Source organism: Strix uralensis, chromosome Z (genome assembly GCF_047716275.1).
Source record: "Strix uralensis isolate ZFMK-TIS-50842 chromosome Z, bStrUra1, whole genome shotgun sequence".
Lineage (NCBI taxonomy): Eukaryota > Metazoa > Chordata > Aves > Strigiformes > Strigidae > Strix > Strix uralensis.
In genome coordinates, this window is record NC_134012.1 from 15451830 (window position 1) to 15462652 (window position 10823).

Genomic DNA, 10823 nt, shown 5'->3' on the forward strand with positions numbered 1-10823 from the left:
ATTTGTGTTTAGGGTATGCCGATGTGGAAAAGTAAACAGGAGCCTAAGTCACTTGATTTGTTTTCTGTAAGCAAATAACACTCAAAAGCATAGCTGTAATTTACAATGAATTAAAATTGATTCTTTTCATCAGGCAAGAAAATAGGGAAATGTGAGGTCGTTAATTATTGAGGGAGGCGCTTCTCATTAAAGCGAACAATGTTACAATGCAGCACTGAGGAGCGGGAATGTGAATAATAATATCCGATATTTCAGCACTACTGTCTGGAAATACAAGAAAAAAAAAGCCGTGCGAACAAGGCAGGCAACCGAAAGTTAGATTTGATAAACGCTGGGAGCGTTGCTAAGTGTAAAAAGCAATTACTGTGCTCTGCATACAGCAGCCCCCTTAACTGGATGGATGCTCAATAAATACATAAATAAAATATCAAATTACAAACGTTATCAGCCATTTACGCCAAGCTAACCTGCTGACTTTAGCAGTTTAACCTTATTTCACCGTGTTTCTAGCTCCAAATATAATTATTCTGATAAGAGAAGGTTCTGTTCCTAAATCAGAGCAGAATTGGTTAAATACACTTGTTTCTATCACAGCCTCCTTCAGTCGGGGCTTGAGTTTGGCGGGGAGGGGAGGAGGAGAGCTCTGGGGGGTTGGAAAGTTCTCTCCCCTTCCTTCCCCGGGTCGCGGCAGCGGAGAATTGGGGTTACGGTGCGCCCGAAGGCGTCACGCCCAGCTCCCGCGGCCCTGCCTCGGGCGGATCGACCGAGGGGCGGAGGGAGGGGGGAGCCGGGACCCCGGGATCGGGCCCGCCGGGCGCCGCCGGGAAGGGAAGGGAAAGGAAAGGATGGGGTGGAAAAGGAAGGGAAGGTGCGGGGGAGATGATCTCCCAGTGCCTAGCCCCTTGGCAGGCGCTCCTGTACGAAATTCAATCTCTATTTTTTATGAGGAGTAAACTGTCTAAATAAATTTTATTAGGGGCAACCAATATATTTTCTGGTAGTTCCCTTTGTTCCAGTTCTACGTGTGTGTAACAATCTAAAACCTATTTATTGAGGAAAAATCACTGGATCCGTCATAGAAAATCCTTTTACTTTGCTCTGAAGTGATTTCTGAAGACACTCGTGTCACTCTGAAGATTTTGGGCCATCGTGCTAAAGCCTTTCCTTGTTAGGAACTTCAGTTCCGATGATCATGTGGGGAATACCTTAAATTGTAACGGGGAATGGACTTGACTGGCACTTTTCTGGCTACACCGGGAAAATGGAAAGAGGACAGGGAATAAAATCCTTGTAAATACATCTCCGACGCTGCCCAGGTGAATTCAGACACTTGACAAAACAGGAGTGCGCGGAAGCGGAGTGTGATTAGGATATTTTACATATGCCCCATTGTCATTTTCTTTCTGAGACGCCAAAGCATTCTCCCTGCCCGCTCTTTTCTCTCCCGCAGACTTCCTTCTCTGATTTCTCCCCTTCCCTTAAGACGATTGCGCTCTGAAGTCTTGGAAGAAATGATTTAGTTTGTTTATACTGCTATAAAAATCAAGAGCAATAGAAAAGTCATAAAATGAAGCGCGCTATCAATCACACCGCAACATTGTTATTCAGCGGTTACTAACAGAGATTGATAATCCTTTGATTTCTTCCCATTGTTATTACTCTGATGTGTCTGCACATTAACTATTACACATTTATTTATCGACCTGGAGCGCACAACAACACGGGACAGGCGCTCAGCCGCGCCGTGCGGCCCTTCCGCAGCGCGCCGGGCAGAAGCCGGCCGCGGCCGTCGGCAGCGCCCGGACGCTGCAGCCGGTAGCGACACCTAAAACTGAACCCCAAACGCCCGAGCCGGCCCCCGGCCGCTCGCGTAACTCCGGCCCCGGGTAGGGCCAGACCCGCCGCGGCCGCGGACGGCTGCGCGACGCGCGGCGCCCGCCGACCCCGCGCAGGCTCCACGCCGGCGGCTCCGCCGGCTCCGCGGGTCCCGCTGCCCATCAGCGGGCCGGGCGGCGGCTCTCGGGAATTTTCACCGCCGGGGCTTCCCCTCCTGCCCCGGAGCTGCACACGGACCCGCAGCTTTCGAGGGATGAAAAAGCAAAACAAATGAGCCATCTTCGCCGCCCCCATCCAACCGGGAAAAAAAAGAAAAAAAATCCCGAAACTCCCACCCCACCTCCACGTTTTTCTTTCATCTCCCTCTCCAGCTAAATTGTGGCCTGGCTCTGGGTCTCTCTCCCCGCTCTTAGCGGCCGTTCCCGGGCACCCAGGTTCACTGGAACAGCCCGACGTCTCGAAAGCTGAATTGAATCAATGTAGCCTGAGCAGGGAGGAGGGAAGGGAAAAAAAAAAAAAAAAAAAAAAAAAAAAAAAGCAGCAAAACTGCCCTAGAGATCGGTCGGCCGGTTCCTTTGTCTCCTTGTTCAGTCGCTGCCGAAACCCCTGCACGTCTGAGCTGCAAACAAAACCACTCTTGCATCTGTTCGCATGCAGTATTTACAATGTTTTGTGTAAGTCAATTGGATGGCGGAAAAAAAAAGGCGTTGGTGCTGTGTTATTTAACACAGACTTCACTGGGTTCCCTTTTTGGTGGAAGCTTTATTTGCACTAAATGAATAATCTTAATTGCATCACTTTTGAATTAAAAATCAATGTTAATCAAGTTGGAAGTAGTAAATATCAGTTTTCATTGTGCCCGGGTAGAGGGTATTTTTCTTGTTTTGCAAATAAAAATACAAGTCAAATAACTTTAAAAGGGCATTATGTTCTGCTACAAATACAATTGAAACGGATTGTTTAGGAGCGGATCAGAAATGGTACAGAATTTTGCACTTAATTTCCTCAGTTATCATTTACAATAAGAACCTCTTGGCTTGACAGCCAAGTCTAAACAGTAGTAAATTAGTACAAATTTATACTGATTTTACTCTAATAATCGTAATAAAAGCTTATAGATTTGGCACTAATTACATAAATGCCTAATGATCTTGAAAATTACTCTGGTTAGAAATATATTACTAATCTAAACTTTGTTGTTGGCTGGCTTTGAAAAATCAGAACATTAGAAATGGTTCGCTTCACTTGTGCAAAGCTCTTTAAATTGTTCAAGTAGTTTAACATATTCAAGAGGAAAATAAAAAGCATTTAACTTTATTTACTGCTTTAAACTGAGTTTGTAGGCGAGCCGAACTTGGAAACTTCACCCGAAAAAACAGGGCTTACGGGCTTTTACACCGCGGCCAGGGCGGCCGCGCTCCCCGGGCGGCCGGGACGCGCGATGCTCGGCTCCCGTGTTGCGGTGCGTTTCGGCACCGAGCGGGGACGGGACGGGGTGGCGGGAGTCCCGGGGCCCAGGCGAGCCTGTGCGGCCCGGGCCGCTGCGGGAACTCGGGCAAGTGTCTCTTTCCTCTCCGCCCCGCAGCGTCGAGGCCCGGCAGCGGCGGCGGCGGGTAGGGGAGAGCCGGGCCGCGCTCTCCGCCGCCGCCCCTGCCCCCGGTCCCCGGGGCGGCCGGCGAGCGGGACCAACGCCGCCCGCCCCCTCCCGCCGCGCAGCCGCCCGCGCTCACCCACTTACATCCCCCCGGTGGGCGCTGGGTTTGCGAGCCACCCCCCCGGGAGCCTGACAGAATCGGGTCCCAGGAGGCATTAAAAAAAAAGGGAAATAAAAAGAAGAAAAAACAATAAATCAAAGGTGACCCGGAGCGGGAGGAGGGTGGCAAATGTGCATTTGGAAGAGAAGGGGAGAGGGGGAAGGATGGCGGCGAAGGCGAGCGGAGCAGGGAAGGGAGCGACGGCGCGGTGCGGGCCGGGCCGGGGCGGCGGGAGGCCGGGGCGGCGGCGGGCGGGCGGCGGGCGGGCGGAGCGGGGCGCTCCGGGCGCTGACATTTGCAGGCTGCCCTCCTGATTGGTCCCCGCGCCGAGCTGCTCACGGGTTCATTGAAGTGTTAAGCACCTCCCCGTCTCTCTAAAGGACATTATAATGCAAGAGACCCCCTTTTTAACCACACACCGAATTTTCTTTCATTTAGGCGATCTATATATATATATATCTTATATCTTATATCTTATATCTATTTTAAATAACTTAAGGCCGCTAAAATTTGGGGGGGAACAGCCTTCGCCCTGGAGCGGTGCGCGATGCTGTCTCACGCCGACCTCCTGGACGCCCGTCTCGGTGAGTTTCCCCCAGCACCCCCCCGCCCCGCGGCGGCTGCACCGGCGGCTGCACCGGCGGCGACGGCAGAGGCGAGCGGGGAGGAAGCCGGGGCAGGAAATTGACAATTTGTTCCTTATTTTACCTTAATGCGATCTAAATGGGCTAATTCCTTTAAAAGTAATTGTACTGTATTAAAGTTTAATTTGATTTAACATTAAAAAAAAAAAAAAAGAGAGAGTGAGACCTACGGAGTATGTATATCTACAGCGAGTTGTGGATCATTTAATTTCTCTCTCCCCTGTTTTTATATACATACCTACACATTATTACTATGGTGATGATGATGATGATTATTATTATTTTAGGACAGATGAGCTCGATGATATTTACGGAGGAGTTCTGGGTGGCCTTTTCCTGCTCGCCTGCTCGCTTCCCTCTCTCCTTCTTTTCCTTTAAAAAAAAAAAAGAGAAATAGCTGTATCTACCTATTTATGGTTATTCACGCGTTTGTTTAGAGGAGCGGAGGGAGGAGACGGAAGAGATCGGCCAGGGTGACCGAGGTCCCCTCACATCTGTCGGGGAGGTAAAGCGCCCGGCAGCAGGGCGGCTCGAGTGTTCTTTCTTTCTCTCCGTCTCTTTCTTTTACCAGCCCCGCTGGAAAACCCAGGCTGAACATGGCAAAACTTGCCCTCCCCCGCTTCCCCTCCCTTGGTCTCGCAAGGGGAGGCCCGGCAGGCAGCAGGTTATTTAAGCAGGAAGAGGAGCTGCTCGGTGTAAAGTTTTCTCTCCCCCGCCCGGGTTGCGTCGCGGAGCCAAGCCGGGCTGCGGGGCTGGCGGGCGGCCGGGGGGCGGCGGGGGGCGGCGGGGCGGCGGCGGTGGCTGGATGCCTCTCGCCGGCTCGGTGCGCTGGCAAGCGGCTCTAGTGGATACATGCCCTGCTGCAGGGGAGTGACCGCTGCTCCTTTGCTTCCGCAGGGATGAAAGACGCGGCCGAGCTGCTGGGACACCGGGAGGCGGTGAAGTGTCGGCTGGGCGTAGGGGGCTCGGATCCGGGGGGACACCCGGGAGACATGGCTCCCAACTCGGACACGGTGGAAGGGACCACCCTGCTGCCGGGGGAGGACATCACCACGGTGGGATCCAACCCCAGCTCCTTAGCCGTCAGCGCCAAAGACCCCGACAAACAGCAAGGCCAGCAGGGCGGCCAGAACCCCAGCCAGGCTGGGCAGCAGCAGGGGCAGCAGAAGCAGAAGCGGCACCGCACCCGCTTCACGCCGGCGCAACTCAACGAGCTGGAGAGGAGCTTCGCCAAGACCCACTACCCGGACATCTTCATGCGGGAAGAGCTGGCCTTGCGCATCGGCCTCACCGAGTCCCGGGTGCAGGTATGAGCCGCCGTCCCCGCGCAGTGCCCACCCCCGCCGCGCCCTCCGGCCCCTTCCCCGGGCGTACCGGCGGAGGCACGGCCGGCCGGCGGCGAGGCCAGGCACAACGGGGCGGGTGGGCGGGTGCCCCCAAACCTCAGCCCGACGGCGGGGGAGGAAACCCACCCCTGAAGGCAACAGTTTGGTCAGGAAGCCTTGAAATCGGTCACCCCCCGCCCCCGTTTCCGCGCAGTCGTCCCCTTGGGCCGTCCCCTTGTCCCCTACACGTCTCCAGCGCGGTGGTCCGAGCGGGGCGCGGGCGGGGCTTTCCCCCCGCTCCACGACCCAACCAGGGGCAGGAAAGAGCCCGCGGAGGCACAGCCCGAGAGGGGCGAGCCTCAGTCCTCGCAGTAGCTCGGCGCTGAGGCGAGCCCAAGCCGCCGGGGAGTTGCCCCCGGTCCCCGCTGCCCGCGGTGCTGCCGGCGGCTCCCCCCGGATGCGCTGTCCAGGGTGCTGCCGGCCGCAGGGCCGCGGCGCCGGCACCGCCCGGATGGGGCGTCCCGCGGAGCCCGCCGCCGGGAGGGTCGGGGCGGGGGCCGGGGGAATGCTTGTGGAAAGGCACCTCGGTAAAAGGCAGTTGTATTTGGACTCGGAATTTCCCCATACTGGCTTTTGTAACGCCTGGGGACGGCTGGGGTAGCCAGTAACTTCGACGTCTAGGCGTACTTTGTTCACTAAAGTACATATATGTAGATACGCACATATACATATTTGCACACAGGCACCTAAGAAACTACTTAGGCAGATAAATGTAAACGAAATTTGGAAAAGGGGGGGATGGATCCAACCGCTAGACTGCTCAATGTGGCTCTTGTGAATGGAAGGGTATTTAGCGACTTTCTGGGCGAGTCCCTTCCAAGGAACCAAAGCCAGCACAATGGAAGCACTTGTGGGACGTGCATCCCTGCTCAGCACAGCACACGGCGAATGCCGCCGCACTTTACCGCAGCCAGTGTTCAAAATCCCTCTCCGTAAGCCCAGGCTCGTCGGCTAAATAAAGACACGCCAAAAGAAATCCCTAAATGAACGTTTTTATGAACGGAAACCGACTCCGTTCTCGAATGTGACAGAAAATGCACGTCTGCTCTTAAAAAGTAAAACAATTTGATTCAGCCTACACAGGACTATAATTAGTTTAAATTAAGAAAGAAATTAGATTCACAAATAAAATATAATTGGACAACTGACTCTATGAAAAAAGAAAACGAGGTCTATTAAACTTTATTGGGTTTCCCAAAGGTTAATGATACCAATTTCAATATTAGGAGTGTGGTAAATGAAGTAAAATATAAAATATAAAATGGAAATAGTTATTTTCTAACAGCACATCAAAGAAATTCGTAGGAAGAAAGACAAAGTGTTTTAATGGCCTCGGCATAATCTTAAACCAATGCTAATAGCTCGAGACTGCTGATAAAAACAGTTTAATAGAGTGGCAATTTAAATATTTTTTACAATAATGTTCTGTAGTTTAAAAAGTAATCAGATCAACATAACCTTCTTAATTAACACTTCAAAATGATTAACATTATGTAATCTAAGGCAAAATAATTTATTTAATGTATTTACTTCACAATCCGATGTATCACTGCTCCTTGACCAAATTTAAATTAAATAGTAATTGGTTTATGTTCTTATATGAGTACTTTACTGTTTTCTTTATAGTTAACAGATTGCCTACACATTCCTTGCATTATGTGGGCTCCAAACTGATTAAGGAATGCTCCAAATAGTTAATTTACAGCGGCTGTATATGTTTTTAAGGGTTTTAGATGCTAGGATAAATCACGACTCTCCTCATTTTAGATCTGTATTTAATGTATATGATACATTTAAATAATTATTAAAGCGGCTGGTGCTTAAACGGGAGTCCAATTCCACGTCTGATATTGCTCTGCTTTTCAGCCTGCTGTAATAAAACCATTCTTTTTATAGCATGCCATTATTAGAAACCAATTTCAGAATTATTTATAACCTGGAATGGCTTATTAAGCAGCAATGCGAGAATCATGCAAATTACGCGATCAAATGCAATATAATAAGCATAATCATTAGTCTCTAGCACGGATTAATTAACTTTCAATATTTTATTTACATAAAAACCAAATCAGTGAAATAACTTCTGCACAGTCAGGCTTGCCTTTCAATATTTTATACGAACAAAAATAATGTGTTGTAATTCCATTGACCGTGTCCCCCACAATGGTCCCGTCACCTGCCACATCTTAATAGGGGACAAGCTGAGAGTATTTTCTAGTTTTCTAATGGAATGAGAAATTGCATTTTCTTCCTCTCCCAGCACTATTAAAGTGTAATGAATTCGGCCCAGAGTTCACGGCTGGCTGATCGAAATGAACCTGAGATCTGAGCTTTAATACAGCTCTCCAGATTTCCTACCAAATCTTCACATTAATCATCCGCTGGATTCCAATGAGATCTTCATAAAGCTTCGGGTCCTGTGTATAAAAAAGAAAAAAAAAAAAAAAGAGAGAGAGAAGAATTAAAACAAAAGTGATAGTGTCTCCGTGTCTCCCCTTCTCTCTTTCTCTACCCCATTTATAGCTGGGTAATTAAATGGGCTATATATTTTAAAATACATTTACAGTATGTCTATATTACTGTAACAGCAGACATCATCAAGGTAGATTTTTAGATTCCAACCTCCATTAGATTCTCACTGTTGTATTAATAATTTTCAGGGGCTAGTTGCATTTTAAAAGGAGTCCAAAGTTGCCAAACGCTCGTGGTTGACATATTTCTAGAGTTGTCATGTGTGCATTTTCAAAACCTCCCCCAGGTTTTCCCTGCGTTTTAATCTGTCATGCACTAGTTTTCAACTGGAAACATTCACGTTTTAAAAGCATATGCAGCGTAGCTATGAGCTGAGGCGATCAGACCTGATGGAGATTCTTTACAACACCAGTAAACCATGAAACATAAAAAGATTTTGTAGTCGCAATTTAACTATTAACCCTAAAATATAATTGAACGCAATTTTTCGATTATTCATATAGCATTTAGTTCGCCAACGGCTGTTCATTCCCGCTAATGGGCGCCCGCCCGTCTCTGCTCGGGGGCGCAGCACGACGCCTCGCACTCCCGCAGCTCGGGCACTGCGCTCCTCCGCTCTGTCAAGCGGACCCGTTTTTCCCCCCTCACAACTCCCCCGGTGCTTTCGGCAGCGGTGCGGCGAGACCCGCCACTTCATCCCTTACGGCACCGCAAGCACTCGCTTACCTAAACCACCTTCGGGTTTTTTTTGAAAAAAAAAAAAAACAAAACCCAAACGCGGGCGGCTTGGCGGGAGGGTTTCCTGCCCCGGGCGGCGCGGACTGGCCCGGATAGGGCTCCCCGTCCCGCCGCGCCCCGCCAGCGCTTCCAGGCAAGGGCAAGAGCCCTGGGCCGGTCGTTTATTTTTCGTTAGTGTTATCGTGCTGTTATGTTTTGTTTTGTTTTGTTTTGTTTTGTTTTTTTCCCTGGGAGAGGCCAGGCTCCTCTCCTGGAGCCTCCTCCCGAAGGAGGGAGGCCGCAGGCGGCTCAGTCCCGGGACAGACACATCGATCGGTTTCGTTATAAAAAGTTCCAGCGGTTTCGTTAACCCGTGGCGGGGACACGCGCGGAGCTGCGGGGCTGGAGAGCGGCCGTGGGAGAGACAACGGCCCGGGGTGGGGGGAGGCACCGGGTGGGGGGCGTGGGGCGGCAGGAGGCCGGGTCGGGGGTGGCGGATCCGGCTTCCCCGAGCCGCGCCCCGGCCGCAGGGCGGGTGGGTGGTGGCTAACGGTGCGTGTCGCTGCCCGCCGCCGGCAGGTCTGGTTCCAGAACCGTCGGGCCAAGTGGAAGAAGCGCAAGAAGACCACCAACGTCTTCCGCGCCCCGGGGACGCTGCTGCCGACGCCGGGGCTGCCGCAGTTCCCCTCGGCCGCCGCGGCCGCCGCGGCCGCCATGGGCGACAGCCTCTGCTCCTTCCACGCCAACGACACCCGCTGGGCCGCCGCCGCCATGCCGGGCGTGTCGCAGCTGCCGCTGCCGCCGGCGCTGGGCCGGCAGCAGGCCATGGCGCAGTCCCTCTCCCAGTGCAGCCTGGCAGCTGGGCCGCCGCCCAACTCCATGGGCCTCTCCAACAGCCTGGCGGGCTCCAACGGCGCCGGGCTGCAGTCGCACCTCTACCAGCCCGCCTTCCCCGGCATGGTGCCCGCCTCCCTGCCGGGCCCCAGCAACGTGACGGGCTCGCCCCAGCTCTGCAGCTCCCCGGACAGCAGCGACGTGTGGCGGGGAACCAGCATCGCCTCCCTCCGCCGCAAAGCACTAGAGCACACAGTCTCCATGAGCTTCACCTAATGGCCGACGCCTCGTCCCGCCACAACGCCGCCGCCGCCGCCGCCTCGCCCCGCGCCCCCGCCTCGCCCGCCCGCCCCGGCCCGCCCCGGCCCCCCGCCTTCCCACACCTGACTTACCAGGGAGTCGACTCAGGATCTGAAATCAGACGTCAACAGACTGGTTTGTGGGCCGAGACACCCCCCCCGTCCCGCCCCCCCCTTCTGCCCCCCCTCCTTCCGTGGGCCCCCTCAGCCCCCGCGCATTCCCGCGCATCCCCTCCGCCCTCTGCGGCCCGGCCCGCCCGGCGGCCCCTTCTCCCCGGCGGCGGAAAGAAATCGGGGCCCCCCCGAGCTCGGCCCTGCTTCCCTCCCTCCCTCCCCACGACCCGGCGTTCCCGCCGGCCGCCCGCCGGCTTTGCAAAGAAATTTGCATTTTGGTTTTGTTTTCTTAATTTTTATGGTTTATTTAAGAGCAGCTATCTGCCGCCGGCTCCCTCCGCTGCGAGGGCGCCGTCGGAGGGCTGCCAGGCGGGTTCGCGGAGAGGTACGGAGACCCCAGAGAGAATCAAATCCGTTTTGATAAGGCGGGAGAGAGAGCGAAAGAGGTCGGGGGAAAAAAAATATAAAAAAAAAAATAAAAAAAAAAAAAGAAAAGAAAAAGTTTCTTTTCCTGAAACACACGGGGGATAAAAAGGCAAAAAAAGAAGAAGAGCACTTCCCTTTTTCGGATCTTTGATTTCGTGACAGTTGAGTTGCCGATCCGCCCCACCTTTAGTTACGCATTTCTTTACGTTCCTGCTGCTATTGTCCCTCCTGCATCTTCCGCTGCCGCCGGCGGAGGCGCCGCCGCGGCCCCCGCTACGCCCGGCCCGGCCCGGCCCGGCCCGGCCCGGCCCGGCCCGGCCCCGCGGCCCGCCCGCCTGCATG

At 53.1% G+C, this 10823-nt stretch overlaps 1 protein-coding gene across 1 annotated transcript; it reads left to right on the forward strand.

Annotated features, from left to right (window-relative positions):
- Positions 1-4137: 4137 nt before the first annotated feature.
- OTP (orthopedia homeobox) lies at positions 4138-9966 on the forward strand. Its single transcript, XM_074856441.1, has 3 exons — positions 4138-4174; positions 5132-5541; positions 9388-9966. Exons 1-3 carry the CDS (start codon positions 4138-4140, stop codon positions 9916-9918), a joined length of 978 nt encoding a protein of 325 aa, XP_074712542.1. The 3' UTR covers positions 9919-9966.
- Positions 9967-10823: the final 857 nt, after the last annotated feature.

Bases quoted from the DNA above. Each gene is read 5' to 3' on its own strand.
- OTP (XM_074856441.1), top strand. From the start codon at position 4,138: ATGCTGTCTCACGCCGACCTCCTGGACGCCCGTCTCG. The intron at 4,175-5,131 runs GTGAGTTTCCCC...TTGCTTCCGCAG, and splicing joins CCTCCTGGACGCCCGTCTCG to GGATGAAAGACGCGGCCGAG. The intron at 5,542-9,387 runs GTATGAGCCGCC...CGCCGCCGGCAG, and splicing joins TCACCGAGTCCCGGGTGCAG to GTCTGGTTCCAGAACCGTCG.